This window comes from Emys orbicularis, chromosome 1 (genome assembly GCF_028017835.1).
Source record: "Emys orbicularis isolate rEmyOrb1 chromosome 1, rEmyOrb1.hap1, whole genome shotgun sequence".
Taxonomy (NCBI): Eukaryota; Metazoa; Chordata; order Testudines; family Emydidae; genus Emys; species Emys orbicularis.
The window spans coordinates 116160124-116186699 of NC_088683.1; the positions used below are offsets into that span (position 1 = coordinate 116160124).

Genomic DNA, 26576 nt, shown 5'->3' on the forward strand with positions numbered 1-26576 from the left:
TTATGCTCTAATAAATTTGTTAGTCTCTAAGGTGCCACAAGTACTCCTGTTCTTTTTGTAGTCTTCATTGTTCAACATAAACAAATCAGTGCCCATGGGTTGACATGGTTTTGTTGGCATTTCATGCAGAATCACTGATGCGCTTGCATTTACTATATACTTTTTAAGGCATATCAGACATCTTAAGACAAGATGGTTAACACGTACTAGGCCAAAAGAATACGTCAAAGTCTCTGTTTGGATTTTTCCATGGCCATGTGCCTAGTGAGGTTTATCTCCGAATATTTAGTCTGAATGCAATAGGATAACTGTTTTTTCACCTTTAAAAGGTTATGCCACACGAGAGTGAAAGTTCATCTGTATGGTGCCTGTATTGCATGATGATGTGAAATCATTTTCTTTCTAATTTCTCCCCATCCATCCAATATTACTTGTTTCATTTGTTCATCCTTCCATTGGTTACCTCTAATCTTCACCTGTATGCTGGAACATTCTATGCACCTGCATACTAACTCCAACATTTGTCTTGACCCAAGTACCAGTGACCCAAGTACTTGATCCAAGTACCAGGGGGGCGGGGGTGTATTTTCCTGGGGAATACACAATTTGGCTATTACCCCTCTGCAACTGAAGACCCTGTCTGTCACCTGGGTGGTAATGCGATGAGTGGTTTCTTCTGGACTGATCCAAGCAGTTAGTGGTCAGATTCAACTGTAACATATGCTTATATATGCTGACAAAAGGGATTGTACTCAAATACAACTACATACATGCATGCATATACATTTTCCCATTTGTGCATGCTGTTCTTCTGGTGGCATGAAGGACTTTGATATACAACATAGTTGCTAGCCTTCCTAGAGCAGTGCTGCACCAATTCCCTTCCTAGACCTGTCTGCTGATAGTTTTGTTATGATCAAAGTAGGAAACCCACTGCATCCATTTCTTTTATTAGGATCATCAATCATTGGTATTGCAGTGGTGCCTAGAGGCTCCCGTCAGGGACTGGGTCCCCATCATCCTAGGCATTCTACACACACATAATGAAGAGGATTCCCTGCCCCAAATAGCTCACAATAGAACTATGTTCTTTATATTCTGCCATATTTCTTATACAAGAATTGCCCCCTCTTCTGCAGGATTAGGTGGTAGTTCCATGTCCTCTACCACAGTGATGTTTGCTGGATCTGGATTCATTCTATCTGCCATAAAGCAATCTCCAACCCATTTTCTGCTGGAATGCAAATCATGCTTTTTCCTAGGTCAGGTGCGCATCTTTTTCTCGGTCACCTCCAGTGGTGCTGGAACTAGGGGTGCTGAGGCTGCTGCTGCACCCCCTGGCTTGAAGTAGTAATAACAACCCAAATACATGGTTTCTGTCATCAGCCCCTCACTATAAAAATTGTTCCAGCACCTTTGGTCAGCTCTGAAGTAGGGAAGGGGAGAAAGGTTTGCATGATGTCCTCCCTTTGAATAAGGAAATACTAGAATGTCATTGATGATGGCTACAACTCCAATGAATCCTTCACATAGCTCATCAGCCTTGCACTGTATTTTATCTCTGGCTCAGATTGTGCCAAAAAGGTAGGTGAAGGAATCCACATCCACAAAATTTGTGGTCTTTTGGATTGACTGTTCAGGACGTTTACTTGACTGACACTCTGACCTTGCATCCAGGACACTGAAGAAGCTTAGAGGTAATGTCTTCAAATATTGGCAACGGTTTTGCCACTCATTTAAGGTCTCAAGGATTGACGCAGGCTCCAAATTTGCCTGTTGAGGGCTTCTGTACAATAGCTAGCAAGTAAGTCCAGTCTGCAGGTTGTCATTTTAATGATTATCCCTATATTTACTATGTGATCTACTACCTGATTCAAGTGATCAGAGTATGCAGGTCAGGTCTTTCCTGGCCCACAGATGAGTGGGGTGAGAATTGGGGTAAGATAAAAGGAAATGTTGGATGGTAATAGCCCATCTGCTTTGAAACTTTCTGTGGGAATATCAGGCTTTGCATTCCCATTTGGATCTAGAGATTGCACCAGTTTTATAAGTTCAAGATCCAAACATGATTCCAGGCCCATAAATTGGTGCTGCCCAAGTGCCCACAACAGATGATTCAAGCTTCATTGTGGTAGTTGTATATCTGCTTTGTAGCTTGCATGGGCTCTCTCTTTTAAGCTTTTCATTTGATGCTTGCGAGTGACTGCTGTGAAACTGGCAGTCTCCATTTGGAGAATGTTTTCTCCGGTTTAAGAATGTATCCAGCAATGTGAACATCTGGGTCTAATGAGGTATTACTCGATGCTTGGCTCAGGCACAATCTTTTTATTTCTTGAGCATTGTTAGCACTAACCATATCGCTAGAAACCTTGCTGGGATCAGAAACATTGTTCTGTCACACGCTGGTCAATAACATACATGGTCATGTTGAGTCAGAGCCACGTGCCTCTGCAAAGTGATTCCATCTGTGACAATCTTCTCCAGGAAAATGCCCGTACTCATGTGTCTTCCTGGATATCCATGCACAGTTTTCTGTGCCTTGGGATGCATGAGGTCACTCCTGCTGCTTTTAGTGGCGGGGTGATTTCAGGTCACTCTTTGTCCCTTTCTTTTGGCAACAGGTAACTCCCCAATACTGGCAAAGCCTTTCCCCTCGGATAGGCTTGCATTCCAGCAGCCATTGTTTCATGCTGGGTTTCTGTACATTGATCACCCTAGCTGCATCTATGTCTGTTTCTAGGGAAAGCTGAGCTCCTTCACTGAGAAGTCTCTCTCTGACCATGGGGTCTGTGCCAAAGAAATTACTCTCACCATTCTTTTTTGTTAAGATCCTTTGGTGTTTTTGCATGGAATATGTATCTAGCATCAACTGGGTTTGCTTTTTGCATAGCATATGCTTTGTAAATTAGTTTGCAATGCCTTACCATCATGCCTGCTGGGAGTCATGTGTTATAGACGCCTCTGCCTTCTTTCACCAGGCCACAGCAGTAACTGCCTTTTTCTTCTTCATATTCTGCTCCATAGGAACCAGAGAGGATCGTCTCACAAGGTGATTTCCCTTACTCCACCCCTCCTACTCCTACAAATTCTTAAGAGGTTTGCCAGCTTCTGAGGCCATAGTGAACTCAGGAAAGCCACTGACATCCATGCTATCGCTCATGACAAGTGGATTCGGTCAGCTCTACCACCACGTCATGGTTCTGTTTTTGTTTAAAGTGCATGAAGAGGACACCGTTTGTTATTAAAACCTTTTTATGTCCCTCTGCGCTTGCTGACTCCAAGCATAAAGCCAACTGGGAATGGTTCAAGAGGGGGAGCAGAAACTAACTAATGATCTTACAGAACATGCTACTGTCATTTGCATTAACAAAGATCAAGGAAGCAGGGATGGGATGGAGTCAGGCCAGAGTTACACAGCTCTGTTCCAGAAGAGAATGAGTAAGAGAGAATGCAGGCAACCAAGGAAGTACAGCTAAGGTGAGCAGGACGATTAACAGAGACACCTTTATTGTCACGGGGGGAAAGGGGTGCATGCAGGAGAGTATTGGTCTTGTCACCAAGAGAGAGGGCGGGCTTGGTAGCTGAGCAGATTAGGTCGGGGTGCTTATCATGGAGCAGAGGAGTTATTCTCTCTTTCCCTGTTAATTCCAGTCTCCCTCCATCCACTGCCCATTATTGCATTTATTAGAATTTGCACTTCTACTGTGCCTTTTATTTGAAGATAAGTCGCTTTACAAACATGAGTGAATTAAGCCCCATCTCCTGTCAGGTAGGCAACATCTCCTTGCAACACCTGCCTCCTCCCTCTCCCTCCCCACCCCCGACCTTTGTTAAAGGACCCTGGGGTATGGCTGCCTCTTTGCTGGGCCCTGGTCATGCTAGTTCATCTGCCTGTCCACTTCCCAAACCAGTTATTTGCAGGCACTGCAGACCAGGGCACTCCACGCTTCAAAGCACTGAGATACAACACTTAGGTTCATAGAGTCCAAGGCCAGAAGGGACCACTGTGATCAACTAGTCTGACCTCACGTATAACACTGGCCATAGAACTGCCCCAAAATAATTCCTAGAGCAGATCTTTTACAAAAACATCCAGCCTTGATTTTAAAATTATCGGTGATAGAGACTCCATCACGACCCTTGGTAAATTGTTCCAATGACGGATTACCCTCATTATTAAATATTGACCCCTTAATTCCAGTCTGAATTTAGTCTCGTTTCAGCTTCCAACCATTACATCATATTATGCCCTTCTCTGCTAAACTGTGGGGCCCATTATCAAATTTCTGTTCCCCAGATATGTACGTATCTAGATAGACTAATCAAGATAACCCTTAACCTTCTCTTTGTTAAGCTAAATAGACTGAGTTCTTTGAGTCTATCGCTATAAGGCATGTTTTCTAATCCTCTAATTAGTCTTGTGACTCTTCTCTGTATCCTTTCCAATTTATTAACATCTTTATTGAATTGTGGACACCAGAGCTGGATACAGTATTACAACAATGGCCGCACCAGTGTCAAATACAGAGGTAAAATAACCTTTCTGCCCCTACTCATGATTCCCCTGTTATACATCCAAGGATCGCATTAGCCCTTTTGGCCACAGCATTGCACTGGTAGCTCACGTTCAGCTGATTATCCACCACAACCCCAAAATCTTTTTCAGAGTCTCTGCTTCCCAGGATAGAGTTCCCAGCCCGAAAATACAGCCTACAGTCCGTGTTCCATTGTATACATTTACATTTAGACATATTAAATCGCATTGTTTACTTGTGCCTAGTTTACCAAGCAATCCAGATGATTCTGTGTCCATGACCTGTCCTCTTCATTTACCATGCCCCCAATTTGTGTCATCTGTAAACTTCATCAGTCGTGATTTTATGTTTTTTTCCAGTTCATTGATATATACGTTAAATAACAGAGGGATCAGAATTGACTCCTGCAGGACACCACTAGAAACACACCCACTCAACGATGATTTCCCATTTACAATTACATTTTGAGACTCATCAGCTAGCCAGCTTTTAATCCACTGAATTTGTGCCATGTTAATTTTATATAAACAAGATGGGTGAGGTAATATCTTTTATTGAACCAACCTCTGTTGTTGAGCGAGACAAGCTTTAGAGCCAGACCGAGCGAGGAGGAGAAGAAAAAGAAGAAGAAGAAGAACTCTGTATGCCTTGAAAATTTGTCTCTCTCACTAACAGAAGTTGGTCCAATAAAAGATACTACCTCATTCACCTTGTCTCTCTAATATCCTGGGACTGACACGGCTACAACTACACTGCATGTTAATTTTATATCGTTCTAGGTTTTTTGTAATCAAAATGTCATGCAAAAAGTCAAACACCTTGGACATTCTTGGATGTCTCAAATTGGCAAATAACTCACAAATAATTCAGTCAGGACGTGGGTGAGCAAGCAGGAATGGAAAGGAGTAAGCTGGGGCTGGTTTACCCCAGGAGTAAATTCACTGGCAATCCCCCAGTTCTATAACTTGTGCTAGGATACAGTTCTCTTTGGGGCCAAGGGCAGGAGATGGAAAATTCCTTTGGTCCTGAGGCAGAGGGGGCCCTTTGGTCCTTCAGGGTTTCCTTAGCTATCACCTGAAAGATTTGGAGGCTACTCTGAACCCCAGCTGCCAGCTGGAGAAGGAATGTTCTCCCTAATCTTTCTGTATAAGTGGGGGATGGGTGGCTGGCACATCACACACGCCCCCAAATAAAAAAGATCCTTTAAGGACGTGGGAGAATCACCAGCCCATGCCAGGTAGCCTCTCCTGAAGACCCCAATGGAGGGAAGGTGGCAGCTCCTTGAGGACCTGGGCTGAAGGAGTGGGAACGTGCGGGGAGAGCACTGGGCCTCCCCTGCAGACATTTATTATAAGAATGGGTCCCAGTGTTTTCTGGAGTGATGAGGTAGCTGGGGGTGGTAAAGGGAGTCCTCTTTGGGGGAGGGGTCCAAAGACAAGTGTTCTTCTTGGAGGTTCAAATTCATAGAAACCCATCTGCTCCCATCCCCTGCAGATTCCAGTTCACAAACTCCTTTGGGAGCTGAACCCTGCTGGACTTGCCCAGTGCTAGAGGGAGTTGCCAGTTCTCATTGGGTCTGGGAGAGCTGGGTTTCAGCTCAGGAGCTGCAGCACCTTGAACTGCAATGAAGGCGGAGGCCAGACCTGAACAGGCACTCACCTTGCCTGTGGATTTGACTCCTTTCCAGATGCAGAAGTAGCAGATGACCCAGGCGAGCAGGAGGCAAAGAGCCAGCTCCCAGCGCAGGCTTCCCAAGTGCTGTATGCCAGCGGAAATCTTCAACACTCTCCTCCTGGGAAGGCAAACAGACTTTGAGTCTTGCTAAGTTCAGCCGTTAGATCCTCAATGACCAGCCAGTCCTCAAGGGCCCCTGGTGATGCCTTGCAGTTTAGGGAGATCAAGCCCTAACCCTGAACTGTGCACCTCAGGAAAGCGCAAAGGACATTCCTCAACTGTTTCCCTCTCAGAAATGAAAGGCCCGGTGGGCAGGGTCCCAGCCTAGGGGGCAGGAGACCTGGGTTCCATTCCCAGCTCTGTCACTGACCTGCTTGGGCAGGACACTTCACCTCCGTTCCCTCTCCATCCCTTTGTCTTGTCTATTTAGATTGCAGGGTCTTTGGGTCAGGAAATCTCTTACTACATGAATGTACAGCACCTAACACAACATGGCCTCTGATCACAGCTGCTGCATACTGCATTACAAATAAGATTTCCCTACCCCTCAGAAGTGCTTTAAACCAGCTAGTGTTCTGACATAGATCACAAGGAATCCTACATGAGGACCACCCTCAGCTAATTCCTTCCAACTCCGTTAGGTAGGATGACAAAGGATTGGGATCACACAGTATAAAGCTATTCCCCTTTAGGAGCCAAAACTGCAAGGCAGCATGTGCCATGCCCAGGACTGTAGAAGACCATGTGACAAAGCAAGAGAATAATGGAGATCACTGAGGACGCTAACTACATAGCAGCTTCCCACGCTGCAGCTTCTGCTACTCTTTCCCAGCTGTGCTGCCCCAGCTGCTGGAGAATGGAAGTTGCTGGCCTCTCCCATAACGTCGTCTGCACACCCAGAGATCAGAAGACAAACTCCTCATCTGTTCTGCAGTCCCAGCCCACAAAGGTTGGGCCAAGTAACACCCTAGAGCATCAGCAATTAGAGGCAGGTGATGCACATGTGCCCTCTCCTGCTGCATCATCCAAAAACTAAAAGATGCACCTCCTGGAATGCCAACAATCCAAGATGGGTGATGCACTTGCACCCTTTCCTGCTCCACAGCCCCATCATCCAGGGACCAAGAAAATGCCTGCTCTCCCCATCAACAGTCCCGCACAAAGGCAGGATCTCACAGAGCCCAAGGGAAATCCCCCTTTGCTTTCTGGCATTTCCCCATCTCACTTATTTTCCTAGTGCCAGCTAAATGGAGGCCTCCTGCGTGCATGCAGCAGTGAACGGCACAAGGGCATACAGCATGAAAGGACCCTGGCAGGGTACAAGAGCGTAATGGTAACAGAGCATGGGACTATAGACGAAGGGGGCACCAAGTGCAGCTCAAGGGAGCCCCAGAAGGGCACACACTATAATGCAGATTTGCATCTTTCAAGCAAACGTCTACCCTCTTCCCCTGGCCCCTACCCTCCATTTCCCAGCGACTGAGAGCAGAGCCTGCTTCTCCCCTGTATCAGAGGCTGTGACCGAGAAGCTGGAACCATGGAAATTTCCACTCCCGTGTGCTGTTGTCCCAATACTACAGAACTGTTCAAAACATTGATTTTAACCTCAGTCTCTTAGCTGCCAGCCACGGGCAGAGCAGGCCAAGAAATGCCAGCCCTGCAGCTCACGCTGTACACGTGACAGTCCGAGAGAAGCCATGGGAGAGAGAAGAGGGGGGATAAACAAGGAGAGTTAGTGAAAGGCAGCATGAGAGAGAAGAGAAGCTGACTATGGCCAGAACTAACTGTTTGCTTATTAACAACACATTGACCCAGCTCCTTCCCTCCCAGAAGGAACCCCCCGCGTTCCAATGTGGATTATAGCGGTCAGAATCACATCCCTGTGCTCAACTGAAGCTTACACAGGTTGCTGCTCAACAGGGCACAGCAGCTCTGCACAACAGTTTGGGACACGCAGGGAGGAACACTGCAGCCGTTTACATCTTCAAGAGGGATTTAGGGTCGCCGAAGGGAGTTTACTCTGACTGAAATGAAGCCGAGACACTGTGCTTAGCAATGCCCCTCCTCCCACCAGGGGCTGTGGAATCTTCAGTGATCACAAGCCCTTGTTTTTACATCTTATACAAACGTCCCCATCCTCCAACATGCTGGGCTGAGTACTGATGCCAAGGGAGAGTCCCACCTGCTGAGTCACCAGCACTGAGTCCTGCAGCACTAGTGTTTCTTGAGGGCCCCCCAAATTCACATACTGAGAAGGCCCAACCTTGCAAGATACGAGAGGTGTGGCTGCTACCCTATGGATGTCCACTGATCTCACCCCATTCCCAGCTGTAGAATCATAAAATCATAAGGTTGGAAGGGACCTTAGGAGGTCATCTAGTCCAACCCCCTGCTCAAAGCAGGACCTAATCCCCAACTAAATCATCCCAGCCAGGGCTTTATCAAGCCTGACCTTAAAAACCTCTAAGGAAGGAGATTCCACCACCTCCCTAGGTAACCCATTCCAGTGCTTCACCACCCTCCTAGTGAAAAAGTTTTTCCTAATATCCAACCTAAACCTCCCCCACTGCAACTTGAGACCATTACTCCTTGTTCTGTCATCTGCCACCACTGAGAACAGTCTAGATCCATCCTCTTTGGAACCCCCTTTCAGGTAGTTGAAAGCAGCTATCAAATCCCCCCTCATTCTTCTCTTCTGCAGACTAAATAATCCCAGTTCCCTCAGTCTCTCCTCGTAAGTCATGTGCTCCAGCCCCCTAATCATTTTTGTTGCCCTCCGCTGGACTCTTTCCAATTTTTCCACATCCTTCTTGTAGTGTGGGGCCCAAAACTGGACAATACTCCAGATGAGGCCTCACCAATGCCAAATAGAGGGGAATGATCATGTCCCTCGATCTGCTGGCAATTCTCCTACTTATACAGCCCAAAATGCTATTAGCTTTCTTGGCAATAAGGGCACACTGTTGATTCATATCCAGCTTCTTGTCCACTGTAAACCCTAGGTTCTTTTCTGCAGAACTGCTGCCTAGCCACTTGGTCCCTAGTCTTTAGCAGTGCATTAGATTTTTCCATCCTAAGTGCAGGACTCTGCACTTGTCCTTGTTGAACCTCATCAGATTTCTTTTGGCCCAATCCTCTAATTTGTCTAGGTCCCTCTGTATCCTATCCCTAGCCTCCAGCGTACCTACCACTCCTCCCAGTTTAGCGTCATCTGCAAACTTGCTGACGGTGCAGTCCACACCATCCTCCATATCATTAATAAAGATATTGAACAAAACCGGTCACAGGACCGACCCTTGGGGCACTCTGCTTGATACCGGCTGCCAATTAGACATGGAGCCATTGATCACTACCCGTTGAGCCCGACAATCTAGCCAGCTTTCTATCCACCTTATAGTCCATTCATCCAGCCCATACCTCTAACTTGCTGGCAAGAATACTGTGGGAGACCATATCAAAAGCTTTGCTAAAGTTAAGAAATAACACGTCCACTGCTTTCCCCTCATCCACAGAGCCATGTACTGCCAGTGTTTTCCACGTTATACTAGCCCAGGATGAAATTACAAAGATAACCCATAGAGTAACTCTGAGACCAGTTCAGCTTCTCTCTGGAGCAAAACAAGGGCCAAGTTCATCCCTGGTGCAACTCCATTGATATCCTACTTTAACTCCACTGTGTCAGTGGAGTTTATACCCAGGATGAACTTGACCCGATGTGTCAAGAACAGATTTAGACTGAAAATCTGTGAACCCGTTGGGCTACGCTGAGAAGGGATACGATCGTATAAAGAGTGACCATGAGCAGGTTGAAGAGAAAGAGGATATGGGAGAAAAGAACAGTTGTGTTGTAACCAAAAGGAGAGAGAGAGAAGAGAACAGAAACAGGTAGAGGATGTGAGAAGAGAATGTGAGAAGAGAATGATCAGAGAATGAGTAGGACCGGGGGCAGGAGAAAGAGCAGTGAAGACGAGGTCTGTTGGCAGAGAGCCAATTCTAACCTCATTTACCCCTGTGGAACCCCTCACTGAAGTCAGGTGTGGGGACAACATTTGGGTCAGAGTGCAGGAAAGACAGGGAGGATCTAAATAAGACAGGATGCCAGAGTATCCTCTCAGGCACACCTGTGTGAATCCAAAGGAACTCCACTGACCTCAGTGAAGTTACTGTAAATTAACAGAACAGTAATCAAGAGCAGAATTTGACCCATGTTGTTCTCCTGGGTGCTGTCCAGTTTAAAGTGTTGTGAAAACCCTGAGGTGTATAAACTAGGAAGTGCCTGGAAGGGCTGAGAGTCATGGTTGGGGGATTGTAACTCCCAGAGGAGTCAGAGAAACACAAGCTTTTCACTTACTCCCAGAACTCGATGACAGGGGAGGTGGCGTTTTCGTTCGTCACATTTAGAGAGGCATTTGCCTTCTGGAATTCCACGCAGTTCTCTGCAGGACAGGCCCAGGGAGAAAGAACATAAACAGATACAACTGGAATAGCAGAGCCCCTGGGAAACGCTCAGGGGTGAAAGTAACTTAAAGGACTTACTGGTACGCAGGGTGGCCGGGCTCCTGGGCAAGGTGGGGGGGGGGGCAGCTCTGGGCCCCTGGAAGTGGCAGGGCCTCGGGCAGAAGGGGCGGGGCTGGGGCCAGACTCCCCCAGCCAGCCCTTCAGCACTGCACAGCCTGCGCCACCCAGGGCTCTGGCAGCGATTTCAAGGGCCCAGGGCTCCGGCCACTGCCAGGAGCCCCGGGCCCTTTTAAATCGCCAGGCCCTGGGGCGGCTGCCCCTTTTGCGTCCCCCTCTCCCCCCCCCCCCCAATCAGCGGCCCTGCCAGTACAGTGCTTAAAGCGCTGCTGCAGCAGCACTTTAACATCGTCGTCCACTTTCTTACCGGTATGCCGTACCGGCCCACTTTCACCTCTGGAAATGCTGCAGATCCCCTTTCCATCCAGCAGCATAATGTTCAAAGGGAGAAAAATATTCTAAAATCCCTATTCTTGCTCAGAACAAGAGGTCCTTCCAGGGCAGGGTTGGGGTCCCATTGGCAAAGCAGTGCTGGGGAGAAACCAAGGACTGTATGATCATAAAGGTTAAATTCCCCTTTTCCCTCCAAGGGGAGGGGTGGGCCTCCCGAGTAGGAACGGGCTCCCGTTATTGAAGCAGAGCACAAAAAGCAGAGGGCTGAATATAGACTGAATTTCCCTCCCGTCCCCACAGCTGCCAGGAGAGGGGAGCCCCCTCCAGGACTGAGATCTGTTGTTGGAGCAGCATGGGGGAGCCTGCATAACACACCAACTGGTTTACTGCTCTGATCAGGCGTAGTGAAAGGCTGAAGTCAATGGGAGCTGTGGGCGGCTGGCACTTTAGGACATTTTCTAGAAGAGATCCAGCTTATCAAATGAAATTGAGCCTCTTCTCCTCTACCATCAGCAGGACTGATGTTGTGTCAGGTAATATGGCAATAAACCAGGCCTCTTCGCCACTCACACTGGCCTTGGTCCCTCCCCCACAGCAGGCTGGATGTTGCTTTTTCAGGTTAGATGGTATTTGCTGGTGGCAGATTTTTCCCAGCAAACTGATGGGGAGTTGGAGGAGGAGATGAGATAGAGGGGAATTCAGGGTTACCCGTGTTCCATTCGTGGTCACAGCTGCCCCAGGGAAGGTCTATGGTGAACGAACTGAAGAGGTAAAACAAGGCCCAGGCCAGGACGATAATGTAATAGAAATTCAGGAGTACGACGATCACCTGGGAAGCATAACCAATTCCTGCAGAGAGAAGGGCCTCAGTGTTGATAAACAAGGAGAGGAACATGAGCTGGAACAGTCTCAGGACCAGAGCCTGCCACAGCACCCTGCTTCTCCCAGCACTCCAAACCCACCTCTGTTTGTACTGCCCACTGCTCCGGTTCTCTCCCCCTTTTGCCCACCTCCTCGACTCTTATTTTGGGGTTCCCATGCTGCAATGTGAATATTGGCATGGCGACTATCCACCCATCACCGTCTTCCCAGTGATATCCAGACTACCTTCTGCTGCCTCACATTGTCATGGCAGCCAGTGGAAGCTTCCCTGGGAGACGGACTTCCATGTAAGGAAAGCGTTTGTGATCTGGGGGCTGCAACTTTCAGGGCAGTTGCCAACCGGTGTCAAGGTTTCCTCATGACCACTGCCCTACCCACATTGCTAAGTGGCAGGAGAATCCTGGCTAGATAGTCTGTAGAGACTAATGAGTACAGCAGGGTCAGAATTACACTTTAATAGTCCCTGGAACCAAACTTTTACCAGCAGAGAAAAGAAAAAAAAACAAAGGTCAAAGCTATGGAATAATGTTTAAAACTGTCCTGGATGTCAACAACCTCCAAAGGCAAAGCACTGCACACATTGGGGTCTATAGGCCAGAGTCTCCTACACCTTCAATTCGGACACAGCTGCTGGGATGTCCATAGTTCAAGTAAACCACAGTCTATTATGAGCTACTCCACTCAGGACTCACTTTAGGGAATGATGCAGGAGCGTTTGCAGAGGGGGGGAGGCGTGTTGCTTACAGGTACCCTGAGCAACATCTGCCAGCAGGCATCTCTGTAAGGAGCTCACAATAGGAGAATGGCTGCAGAGTTGTAGCTGTATAGGGTACTCCAAGCTATAGCAGTTCCAGATTCTGCAGTGTTTTCCTGAAATACTGCACCCTGTTAGTAAGGGATGATTCCTCTGGGAAAGGGTTAAGCAGGCTTTACAGGTAACTCATTACTTCATCTGTAGGTAATGAAGAATGGGAGGTTTCCTGGTGCTTGAGGATCTATGAGTGGATTGAACAGTCCTCAGGGAGGCACTCTAGGAGCAGCCATGCCTGAGGAGATGTGAGCTGCTCTTTGTGTTTTCACTTACGTATTTGTTTGTTAATAAAGCCACGCCCCAGGAAGGGATGGAAGTTTGAACTTTGCACAGTATGTGGATTGTATTTGCACAGCAGGGTGAGCAGCCACCTACTAACGTAAAGAAACAGAAATTTACCCCACTGGTCCATCTAGCCAAGTGGCCCCATGTACTCTGGCAACCCTCAATTCATTCTGTAGCTATCTCCCTGGCTTTCCACACCACCTGGTGTTATGGACAGAACACCTTGCAGCCGTTTCAGGGAAGTTGGAACATGAAGGTTTTTTATTGAATTAAATATGGAAGTGAGAAATGTCTCTCCTGTCATTCAGTTCAATATTACACTCAGTTTTGATTTTGCTCAACCTCACATTTTTAGTTTTCAATGTGGTAAAGTTTTTATTTGAGCAGCAAACTACCAGGTCTGTAGAAGTCATCAGGGGAGAAGCTGGAGGGTTTTGGCAGATGGATAGGAGACAGTTGAGACTTTTGGTAACTAAGAAAGCATTGGAAGTGTTTGGGATTCAGGGATAAACACCCCATTGGATGATTATGCTAAAATGATGTCATAGTTGGGTTTGAGAATTAACACCACATTAAGAAGACACCTCTAAGAGCTATTGTTTCAGGCTGTCTGCAAACTCAGGAAGATGACACGGCATCAGTTTAAATGTGAGTTCATATATTTTAGGTTTTCTTTGCAATTATAAGGGTTACAGCAGTTTGAATTATTTAAATAAAGTTTAGATCCAGGAGCACAATTCTGCCTGTGGGCAAATTCCATAGCCAGAGCTCACACCTCAGTGTAGGAGGTGAAGAGAGCCAGTGATGTGATTTGACAAGGACAGCAAACATGACCAGAGTGATGGGAAAGGCAAGAGGTTTTTTTTCAGCACCATTTTGGATGAACAACAAGGGAGTGAGGGGAAAGTCGAGGAGACTTTTATGGCAGGCTCTCACCTTCCTCTAAAGCATCATCACATATTGATGGTGAGAGAGGCAGCAGAATACCAGATGAGGTACATCATGAACTGAGCTGAGAGGGTAAACACAATTCTTCATGGTAACACCACAGCCACTTTCAGAGAATTTCTCAGAGAACAGCATGGGTATAGTGGGAGGGTCTCTTTTAAGAGGGATAGACGTCCCAGCTGTAGTTCCTGACCCTTGCACTACATTTCCCCTCATCCCCCCTCCAAAAAAGGGTTGCGCTCTGAGGTCTACTCACCTTCAAAGAGAGGGCAGAGCTTCCGCCAGGCAGTGATCCCTCCCTGGCTGGTGTACTGCCCTAGCGCTGTCTCCAGAAAGAACACTGGGATCCCACAGGTGAAGAGGAAGATGAGGTAGGGGATAAAGAAAGCACCTGGCAGATTTAAGCATTGTACATGGAAAAGAAAACATGTTAGACCATTGACCAACTTAGGCCTGGACTGAAAAATTCCCCCAGGACAAAGAATGCTCTAAGAAGGGTCCCTGAGAAAGGAGACACAGGTGGCAATATGGGCTGTAAAGAACAGAGAAGGGAAGGGCCTGGATGTAAGGGGCCTGGGAGACACAGGAAAGAAAAAAATCCCTATCAATTTATCAAGGAAATGGTGCTAGCAATAACCCAGTTCAAACACAATTACTGCTTGCATAGTTTCAACCATACTGTGAATGAGGCATTAAAACCTGATGGGGGTATAAAGACAAACCTGCCAGTTGCCTCGGAAAATTAAAATCTGCATCTGTGGCGGAGAGACCAGATCGCATTACACAAGTCTTGTTATTACTTCAGTTGTAAGCTCTCCTGGGCAGGGTCAATGTCTTTACATGTATTTGCACAGGCCTGTGTGGCCTATGTTCTTGCAAATTTTGGCATGAGTCTCATGATAGTTTCTTAAAGCCTCAGCTCCTAGAGTCATGTAATTCCATGAGAATCTCAGATTCATCTTTTTATAAATGTTTCTAGCTCCTAGGGTGGGGAGAAAAGCTGAAACACAAACTCTAAAGGCTCAAAAACCAGAAGGCAAATACAAAGGAACTCCAGACACACACACACACACACACACACACACACACACACACACACACACACTTACACTTTTTAAGAAATCTCAGCATTTTTTGGAAGCTGATTTATGATTTTTGAATGCTTGGAGTTGGTAATACTCAGGATGCTAACGTACAAGTATTGGATAAACTCAGCCTGCTCCCACCATTCCACCCAATTTGAGTTTTTGTTCATCTTATTCCCTAGCAGTTATTAAGAGGCAGAAGCACAACTGAAAGGAAAGTAGTACAGAAAGGCATTTCACTCACATTGGGAGCCCGGTCCTGCTGCTACTGGAGTCCATGGTAAATTTCCCATTAACTACAGTGGGAGTGAGAGGCTCAGGGAACATCAGAAGAGTAAGAAATGAATCAGGTCTATGATTACTCCATGCTGGGGTAATACTTGCAGTTGATTCTTCCGCTATACAACTGCAGGGAAAGGTCCCAGAGCTAGTCTATCCTCCCTGCTTTATTAATGCATCATCAAGGCTGCTCAATATTACAAAAATAATGGGAAATATAAACTTTAAGATGCCTGCATCAATAAACTTAGCCACATTGCATATCTTGTCTATTTCATGGGCACATTTAACAGTGAACCCAGAAATGCCTCCTTCCTTTTGCCTCCTTTCCCTCTTCTTGAGACGTTTTTGAACCATGGCCCATTATAGTACATGCTTGTAGGCCAGTCTAGAGTTTAATATATGTAGCAGAAATAAATGGGCGATGAGTAGACTCGTGTGGATCAGATGCTAGCAAGTCACCTGGCAGACTCTGAGAGGTCTGCAGAGTCCAAAGTGACACTGTACGGTTGAGAAATTCCACACTTTTCCAACAAAACGAATGAAAATCCCACAGTAATTACTGAGCAAAACCATGACTGGACCAGGCCCAGGGTCTGCAGTGATTAGAACTAATGGGTCAGCCAGACGTCAAAGTGCAAGGAAGGCCCTGATCCTGCAAAGATTTACCAACATGTGTAACTTTACTTATGTGAGTAGTCCTATTGAAGTCCCTGGGACTATTCACATAAGTAAAGTTAGGCATATGCATAAATCTTCACAGGATTAGAGCCTAAGTCTGTGGGGGGGTGGGGGGGGGAGGATATTATGCAGAGCTGGTCCAAAGTTTTCTAATGAAATCTTGTCCAAAAATGCCCAATATTGAAAATTTTAATGGAATATTTTAAATCGAAAATTGTCATTAATCAGTTATTGTTTTCCATTTTCAAAGAAATTGTTATTTAAATACATCTCTACCCCGATATAACGCGACCCGATATAACATGAATTCAGATATAACGCGGTAAAACAGTGCTCCGGGGGGGCGGGGCTGCGCGCTCCGGCAGATCAAAGCAAGTTCAATATAACGCGGTTTCACCTATAACACGGTAAGATTTTTTGGCTCCCGAGGACAACGTTATATCGGGGTAGAGGTTACTGTATTTTGATTTAAAACACACACATGTCTTGTGTCTAAGCTGACCAAAAACCTTTTTGAAAAATATTCCAAAAATTGAAAACATGGGAAATAACAAAACTTGATTCACATTTTCAATTAAAATGTCACCAAAAAAATGAAACCAGTTACAATTGGTGTATGTAATTCGTTGTTATTTGTCAATCAGCTCTAATCTTGCATGGTTTTATTTTATTTTAACAGCTTTTCACTTGTTAGTGCAACTTGCAGTGCCAGAATGCTGGGGAGGAGTGTGGGGGATGAGAGAGTTACTTTTTGCCTAGACACAAACGTTGTACCACTTTAACTACACTGGTATAGTTATACAGGCAAGTCGCATCTTAGGCGCTTTTAACATGCACGAATTCAGCTTTGTGCGGTCGGCAAAAACGGGGAAAAAAAAGAAAAACAACAATATAGAAACTGCATCTGTAGTGCGGGTGATTCTGCCCGCCATTGAACTCAATGAGTGTTTCACTATACGCCGTTTTCCCTTTATGCGCTAACCGCGGAACAGAATCCCCACGTAAGATGAGACTTGCCTGTACCAGTACATCTGCCTAGTGTGGACAGAGTTATACCAGTATAAAGGTGCTTATATTGATATAGTTCATTCCTGTATAGTTTATTCCCCTTCTCTCATAGGAATACTCTATAGGGCACCTCATTTGTGCTGATACAACTGCGTCCACACTAGGCTTGTACTTGTATAACCAGATTGGTACCAAGAAAATCACACCCCTAGCCACCTGTGTGTAGACCAGGCCTTAATCGTCTTCCCAGAGTTGCTAGGTAACAGCATCCTCCCCACTCACAGTAAGTTGATCCACCAAAAGTTCTGAAGATGCAATACTGCTATCTTGCGTTTTATTGGTTCAGGCGGTCATCACTCAGTGTCCTGTTGGGGGAATTGTGCGGGTGGGTGGGGTTCTGGAACAAGCCTAGAAGCTTTCCTTCTCTCTCTCCTATCCATATAGTTGAATTAAGCTTCTTAACAAAATCTCGTGTTTTTCAAATCTGCTGCTACTCCAGTAGTTACTCCCACACCACCACATACCCCACCTGCAAGCCAGCTGGCATCCTGCTGACACAAGAGTGGGAACAGCTTTAGGGAAATTAATTTTTTGGCCAGAAAAGTTTTCTAAAGACATCTTTGGGTGAGCTGCAGGAGCATCACAGTTCCGCAGTGTGTATCCAAGTAGGGTTCTGGAGTGATCCCATGGCACACACAGAAGGTGCTCCAGTTTACATCACATCAGCATTGGCTTGAGAATGGATCTGGCTGACATCCATTTTACCTAAAGAAGTAATTTATGCTGAATGAAATGGGTGAACTTGCTCAGGAAAACTCAAGAACTGTTTCTCTGCCTGGTTCTCCTACTTTAACGGGCTCTTTCAAGGCTTAACACCGTTCCTGTGCACTAATTGCTGCTGTTATTAAACTCCTTCCTCCATCCCCAGGCCAGGCCAATATTGTAACTGTGAGAAATTGCAAATTATAGTGAACTTCATTCAGCCCTGAATTAGCAAAGCTGCTACGTCTGCTTTCTACTTGGTCCTGGCACTCTGCCATTGCGATTGAAGTCTGCCCAGGCTAGTGCAGAAGTAGACTGGTCCTTCTATAGAGGCACTGGGCTATGACACAGAAAGGCACTGCTTTATTGACTGAATGGGAGCCCATAGGTGATGCTTTAACCTCCTTCAACAGAAAGGAGTTGAGCCTTTCAGCTAGTCAGATGCTGTTGCTTCAGAATTGCTCTCTCTTGTTTTTTAAAATTCAGTGCTGAGCTAAAGCTGGCCTCTCCGGGTTGGGTTGCTATCTTCCCACACAAACTTTGAAAAATAATGCACATGAATGTAATGTTAGTAAAAGGGGCTGGCTTGACAGCTCTGGAGGCAAATGTCCTCTCCTCACTCACAGAACAGGCTCACCCGGGGACAGCAACACCAGCCTCCCCCACACTGTCCCCATCCCCAGGAAGGTTCAGCCCTGAGGCAGAGAGGCCACCTCCAGGAACAAGAGGGGAGACCAGTCTTCATGGCCTATTCACAGTCCTTGACCTCTCTTGAGAATGCCCTCAAGGCTGTTGGTGCCATGTGGAGGGGGGTGTCCTTCTGAGGGGGACCTCTGTCCAGTAGGAAAAGTATTGCAGCCTCCCTCACTTATTTCACACAGGCTACCAAATGACGTCCCCTACCTAGCAACAATAGTTGTCTTACTTGGGCTTCATCCACTTGGACCCTGAGCTCTGGCCCTCCCTCTTCCTCAGGATCTCTGGCTATCTCTAGTTCAGGGGTTCTCAAACTTTATTGCACCATGACCCCCTTTTGACAACAAAAATTACTTCATGACCCCCGAAGGGGGACCAAAGCCTGAGCCCACGTGAGTCCCGCCGCCCCTGGCTGGGGGGCCAAAGCCGAAGCACCACCACCCTGGATGTGGGGAGCAGGGGGGCAAAGCCGAAGCCCAAGGGATTCAGCCTCAGGTGGGGGGCCTGTAAACTGAGCCCTGCCACCCAGGGCTGAAGCCCCATTAAAACGGGGTCGCAACCCACTTTGATGTCCCGACTCACAGTTTGAGAAACGCTTCTCTAGTTTGTCCATTAGCAAGATGGCTTCCAATAAACCTAAAGGTTTGCTCATTTTGTAATCCTACCTCAGACTCCCCTTCTACCGCATGGATCATAAAATGACTCACAATCAAGTCTGCACATGTATGAATGCCAAGTGGCTATTTCCTAGAGCGTACAACCCAAAGCTAGGGCAGGCTCGCCTCTGCCTGACCTCCAGCTGACACATCTTTGCTTTGTCTTTGTGTGAGGCATAGGGGCTGTTGCAATTTAGCCTTCAATGCCAGTCAATTACAGGGCTTCCTGCTTTGAGACTAGGAGTGCTGGAACAATTTGTATAGTGGGGGTTCTGAGAGCCATTCAACAAAACTGTAAACCCTGAATATGATGGAAACCACTTCAAGCCACGGGGTGCGGCAGCACCCCCAGCATCCCTAGTTCCAGCACCTATGCTTGAGACACCACTCCATTGCACACCTCAGGCATGAGGATGCACGGGTCCCACACACATACCTGGGACACCTCTTCTATCACTTCCCTGTCTCACTTCCAAGCAAAGCCTAGTCCCACCCTTAGCGCCTTCCCACACTGATTTCCTGTGGCATTTTCACACTTGGCTTGCCAAACAGCCTTCACCATTCTTTTCTCTTGGAACCTCCATGTGTAACTTGTGCCTTGCAGGGGGTTACGGTGAAAGTGCAGTACACTGGACCCTTTCAGATATCTGGTAGCACGCTATTTGTATCACAAGCTCACAGGAAAGACACGCAAGGAGTCTGAAAATGAAGCCCTATAGGCCCTGTCATAGGCTCCCAGACATCTAATAGTAAAGGAGGATGCTTTGTTAGGTCTGGCAGTCTCTTATCCTTCTTGTGGCCCAGACAATAGTGGGCATCACACATACACACACACACACACACACACACACACACACCATTACATGACCATTTTTTCTTGCCTGCACAGACTGGAAAATACATGTCACAACCATGATAAGGAACTATAATTGAGACTGGTTACATATCAGATGTAAAACACAGGGACCTCTGATGTAGTTACAGCAGTGGGGGATGGGGGTAGGATTGCCGCTACACAGACAGTCGAAGAGTGGTATAAATGTAGTGGAGCAAGGACATTTCACAACTGCTCAGGCCTGAGGCCCTAGGGACATGACAACAGTCAGAGGGAGCAGTTACTACAGAGCCAATCTGTTACAGGTTTCCGTTTTGTACTTCAAGAGAGGCCTCTTAATTGTATCTCCAAAACAGGCTCAAGTCTTAGTTCAATTTTCCCAGTTTGAATCTCATTTTATCCTGCCCCAGGCACAGGCTAGGTCAAATCCTGAAGCCCTTACAGAGTTTTTAATCTAGTGAAGCCAGGGGGAGTTTGACCCCGACAAAGGACTCTGAGGTCTGGCTTTGTAATTCTAGCCTCCCTCTGTTCCTTTGTATTATTGCTTTGTTCTCACAAATAAGATTCCAACCAAGCACAAGACCAGAGGTGGTGTGTACGTGGGGGTGATACACAGGGAGAGAGGAGAGAAGCACACCCACGCACACCCACACAGACAAGCTTCCCCAATATTTCTCCATCAGAGAGGCCAACGTCCGTAGTGAGGGTTTAACCACTTCCAGGGGGGCACAACCTAAGCCCAGTCAGAGTGAAAAAGAAGGAACAGTTATTTTTTCATGTTGGACTTGGGTATTGGATACTGAACTCTAAATATTCAAAAGATTATTCTTTGTTTGCAAAATGGAAATGAGCCAAAAAGAAAGGAAAAGTAACAAGCTGCCCTGTTTCACGTAATTCAAATAGATAATTTCTCAGCTACCCCCCATTTCACTTTCCTCTTCCCCAATAAAGGCTGTTTGGCAACCACCTCCTCACTTTACAAAAAAGAGTCACCGTATGAATCATTCTTTTTCTAACCTTGGGGGAAGGCAGCTAAAGGTCCCAAGTGCAAAATATCCAGTTCAAGTGCAGGTCCAAAATTTTTTTTTGAAAAATAAGATTAATTTCTGGTCGATGCAAAAGAAAAATATTTCAAACATGTTTAGTGAACCAAAACGTCAAAAAAGTTTCATTTTGATTTTGATGTTTTTAAACGTTCCATTTTTTAAAAATATAATTGAGAGATGCTGTGAAACAAAATGTCCTTCCAAAATGAAACATTTTGTTTTGGAAATGCTGAAACAAACCATTTTGACATTTCCAGGTTTTTTTCCCCCTGATTGAAACAATTTATGAAAATCAACCTGAATTCACAAATTGTTTTGGTTAAACAATCTGCATTTTCTGTTGAAAAATATTGCACAAATAATTTCACACAGCTTCTGTCCCCAGGTGCCAGATTCTGTTACAGATTTCAACCCCACCACAGCCTGTGCGTGTTTGGATCCATAGTTCTGGGTCTGGCTCACCTCTAGCGCTGATGAAATTTGGGAAGTCCATCTCTCTATATCCTGAACTATCTGACCAAAAACTGGGTTCTCTCTGATAAGACAGCTTCACAAAGGTTCTACGCCACCCAAAGCCGTCCCTTTCCTCTCAGGACCCTAGCACTTGATAACCATTACCACATCTTGGTTCACTAACAAACACCAGCAATAGGGGCAGGAAGGTGGCTCTGCGAGCTGCTTTTCCCATTCCAGCAGTGACCAGTCTTCACATTATCCTTAAGTACTTCCAGGGGCTGTGCAGGGAGCCCATGGGAACAGTACGGTGAATGAAAGCAGAAACCATGCAGCTAGTGACCTAGATACGTTCAAGATTAAAAATGAAAAACAAGAAAAATCCTCCCTTCTAATCCCCCCTCAAAAATAAAACAACATTCTCAAGCACCAGGTGAAAAGCAGCAAATACCAAGTGAAAGCCAATGTGAAAGTAGCTAACTGGCTAATCCTCTTCATGCCAATGGCATGAGAAAGTGGTTTAGTTAGACCCAGGAGACTTTTCCAAGTGAAATCCAGAAGATTTCAGTGCAAGTTCCCCATGCCACTCACTGCCAACTGAGAACATCCGGAGAGTCTGATTAGCAAATCGCCAAACACAAACGGGGGTAATTCCTGCTCCACACGTTGGAGAAGTTCTCCACAGAAAACACAGAAATATCTCTGACCTCTAGCAGGACTTGGGGGAAGGGGAGAGGATTTAAATTTTTCTTTAAGAAAAAAGTCTAACAGCAAAACCTAAAACCAACAATCCACCCACAAAGCGAATTTGCTGCACTGGGGAATTCCCCATGGAGAAGATGCATGGAAATACCCCCCACAGGCTCATGTATCCATTACTAATTATTACCTGCATAGCCCCAGGGTGCTTGGAAGGCAGGCGTCTCGCACACACAAAGATGCACATTCCATCTCCCACCTACATCACACTGTGTCAGACACATTACACACGTACATAAGTGTGCACACATCTCACGTACACACCATCGCAGTCAGACAAGATGATTCTGCAGGGAAAGGAAGCAACACTGGGGTTCTTCACAGACGCCAGAGGAGACTCTGAATATTACCTCAGCTCTTTTCCCCATAAAGCACGTCTCACAGACACTGCTGTCTCTGCGCTTGCACTCACCCCAATGTCTCTCCTGGAGACGGTGTACCACTCATGTTAGCACCCATTGACTAGCAATACATACCAGAAGAGAAGCAGATGATAGGATAGAACAGGGGTCGGCAACCTTTCAGAAGTGGTGTGCCAAGTCTCCATTTATTCACTCTAATTTAAGGTTTTGCGTGCCAGTAATACATTTTAATGTTTTTAGAAGGTCTCTTTCTAGAAGTCTATAATATATAACTAAACTATTGTTGTATGTAAAGTAAATAAGGTTTTTAAAATGTTTAAGAAGCTTCATTTAAAATTAAATTAAAATGCAGAGCCCCCCGGACCGGTGGCCAGGACCCGGGCAGTGTGAGTGCCACTGAAAATCAGCTCGTGTGCCGCCTTCGGCACAAGTGCCATAGGTTGCCTACCCCTGAGATAGAGAAACTAGGCCTGAATCCCCTCAGTAATGCTGCATGCCTGGCACCTCTGGAAAACTGGTGCCCTCGGGGTGCACAGGCATTTACACCTCTACCCCAATATAACGCGACCCGATATAACACGAATTCGGATATAACGCGGTAAAGCAGCGCTCCGGGGGGCGGGGCTGTGCACTCTGGCGGATCAAAGCAAGTTCGATATAATGCAGTTTCACCTATAATGCAGTAAGATTTTTTGGCTCCCGAGGACAGTGTTATATCAGGGTAGAGGTGTAGTTATTAAATGTTCACCTTCATGGCAGACAGGTCCTTCACGTACAATGATTTAATACATACATGTTACAGGATCCCATCCCTGCCACACACACAATGAGTACATGACAGGCATCCCTGCAGGGCCAGACGGACATGCTGGGTACCCTCCAGGATGTGTTTACTACACCAGTGGTTCTCAAGCAGGGGTCTGGGCCCCCTGAGGGGCCGCAAGCAGGTTTCAGGGTGTCCAAGCATGACCAGCATTAGACTTGCTAGGGCCCAGGGCAAAAAGCCAAAGCCCCACCGCACAGGACCGCAGCCCAGGGCCCCGAGCCCTGCCATGCAGGGCTGAAGCCTGAGCAATGTAGCTTTGTGGGGCCCCCTGTGATGTGGGGCCCCCTGTGATGTGGGGCCCTGGGCAATTGCCCTGCTTGCTACCCCCTAGCACCGGCTCTAGTTTTATATGCAGAAAAAGTTGTTGTGGCACTGGTGGGCCATGGAGTTTTTTCAGCATATTGTGGGGGGCTCAGAAGGAAAAAGGTTGAGAACCCCTGTACTACACCAGGAGTCCTTAACTCATTGGGAATTTCCAGGAAATATGCAGATATGCCAGGCCTGTATGTGAAGAACTCCAGCCTGGTGACTGCTGGGAAATTGGCCTCTTGGGCATAGACAGCCAGGCCCCAGGCATTTCAGCAAATGGGTCCCTGGGACACAGATGTGGACTCTGGAAACCTCTAGGAAACAAGCTTCCTAGCAGTGGACAAACACACTGAGCACTTGTGGGAAATTTGGCACAGACTGACACTCTGAAAAACTGCAAGATTTATGGTGCCAAGCGAATATGGCTGCCTCTGCCCCCCAAGGAAATGCATTTCTTGGGCAAGCGTAGCACCTCTAGGAATCAGGCCCGCTGTGCACACAGATGTATACCCATGAGGTGCAAACAAGTTCACTGACCACCTCTTGGAAACAAAGCTCTCAAGTGCAGATAGACACAGAGCAATTCAAAATGCAAGTGACCATGAAGCTTTAAGGCCAATGGAGAACAACAGAGGGAAATCAGTGGCTAGATGGGGTAGCTGATATAAGTGGTTAGAGCTAGGGCTGTACTTACCTCCACCATTCTTGTAACAGAGGTAAGGGAACCTCCAGACGTTACCAAGGCCAATAATCTCCCCAGCCACGGATAGCACATATTCCAGCTTGTTGTTCCAATGGCCTCGTTCCAGTGTTTGATTCTTCTCTTCTTCCTTCTGCTTTTCCATGCCTGGATGAGCAGGTATCGTCTCTCCATTGCTAACTGCCCCAGGGATTCTGTAATCCATCCCACCTTCAAAGGATTGGTACCATTTTTCAGCATTATGTTTACAAGTCATTCAACAAGTCAGAAATTTATAAGAACATACTGGGTCAAACCAGTGGTTCATTTAACTAAGTATCCTGTCTTCCAACAGTGGCCAATGCCAGATGCTTCAGAGATAATGAACGGAACAGGGCAATTATCAAGTGATCCATCTCCCATCATCCAGGGTCAGCTTCTGGCCATCAGAGACTTAGGGACACCCAGGACATGGGGTTGCATCCCTGACCATCTTGGCTAATAGCCACTGATGGACCTATCCTCCATGAACTTATCTAGTCCTTATTTGAACCTAGTTATACTTTTGGCCTTCACAGCATCCCCTGGCAATGAGTTCCATGGGTTAACTCTGTGTTGTGTGGAGAAGTACTTCCTTATGTTTGTTTTAAACCTGCTGCCTATTAATTTCATCAAGTGACTCCTAGTTCTTGTGTTATGTCATGGCTTAAATAAAATTTCCTTAGTCACCTGCTCAGTACCATTCTTAATTTTATAAACCTCTCATCTTATCCCCCCCTTAGTCATCTCTTGTCTAAGATGAGCAGTCCTAGTCTTTTTAATCTCTCCTTTTATGCAAGCTGTTCCATACCCCTAATCATTTTTGTTGCCACTCTCTGTGCCTTTTCCCATTCTAATATGTTTTTTGAGATGGGGCAACCAGAATGCATGCAGTATTCATGGTGCGAGTGTATCATGGATTTATATAGTGACATTGTGATATTTTCTGTCTTATTATCTATCCCTTTCCTAATGGTTCCTAACATTGTTATCTTTTCTGACTGCTGTTACACATTGAACAGCTGTTTCACAATGGCTCCAAGAGCTCATCATTTTGTATGTATAGTTGGGATGGTTTTCTCTGCACTTACCGACATTGAATTTCATCTGCCATTTTGTTGGCCAGTCACATGGTTTTGTGACTCTTCGCAGTCAGCTTTGGACCTATCTTGAGTAATTCTGTATCGTCTGCAAACTTTCCTACCTCATCATTTACCCTTTTTCCTGATCATTTATGAATGTGTTGAACAGAACTGGTCCCAGTACAGATCCTTGGGGGACCTCGCTATTTACCTCTCTCTCAGGCTAGAGCAGCTGAGGGACGTAGACAGACACACACACACACACCCCCACTAGTTACTCTTGTATCATTCCTTACAATTCCTGATAGGGTATATTATTTTTTTTTCCAATATACTAAAAGCACCTACATTAATCCAAAATAAATCTATGAAATTGAAGTTAAGGGGTGCTACCTTCTTTATTTTCATTTAAAACTGACTCATTTCAAAACACTCCAGTTCTGAAAGCGCATCCTTTAAATATTACTAATTATTATTCACTACATATATTAATTACTAATATTGTTTGCTATGTATATTACTAATATTATTGGTTATGTTATATTAATCTAGCACCCAAAGGCCCCAATCTGGACTGAGGCCACACTGTCCCAGGAGTTGTACAAACATAGGAGACAAGCCTTAACTAATTTTTTTTAATGTCTTGAAGATATTTTATAAAGGTTTTTATACCCCCCTGTTGTAGTTTATAAGGGTTTTTTCCAGTGAGGAAGCTGATTAAGTCCACAGGGAAGTCATGAAATTAACTATATCCAGTTATGTCACATGCACAAAGTAAACAAACTGACAGAGGGAAAAGTGGGGTTTTTTTTTTACTGTCAGGTGAAGCGATCTTACCAGTGTTACTTGTAAGAAGAGAAGATACAAGTTTTTCAGACAGAAATGGGATTTTTTCCACGCTGACAGCGTCCCTTTAGGAGAACAAGAACGATCAGTAAAGTACGGCTTCGATGAGGGCACAGTGTGAGTTTCCTCT

General features: G+C 46.0%; 1 protein-coding gene across 1 annotated transcript in view; it reads right to left on the reverse strand.

Annotated features, from left to right (window-relative positions):
• Positions 1-24705, reverse strand: part of LOC135873058 (sodium- and chloride-dependent GABA transporter 2) — a 59282-nt gene extending 34577 nt beyond the window's left edge. The window contains exons 1-5 of the mRNA XM_065397533.1: positions 24495-24705; positions 14300-14434; positions 11826-11966; positions 10561-10645; positions 6195-6327 (exon numbers count right to left, since the gene is read on the reverse strand). Of these exons, the coding sequence (XP_065253605.1) occupies positions 6195-6327; positions 10561-10645; positions 11826-11966; positions 14300-14434; positions 24495-24705 (705 nt within the window). The remainder of the gene's footprint in view (positions 1-6194; positions 6328-10560; positions 10646-11825; positions 11967-14299; positions 14435-24494) is intronic.
• Positions 24706-26576: the final 1871 nt, after the last annotated feature.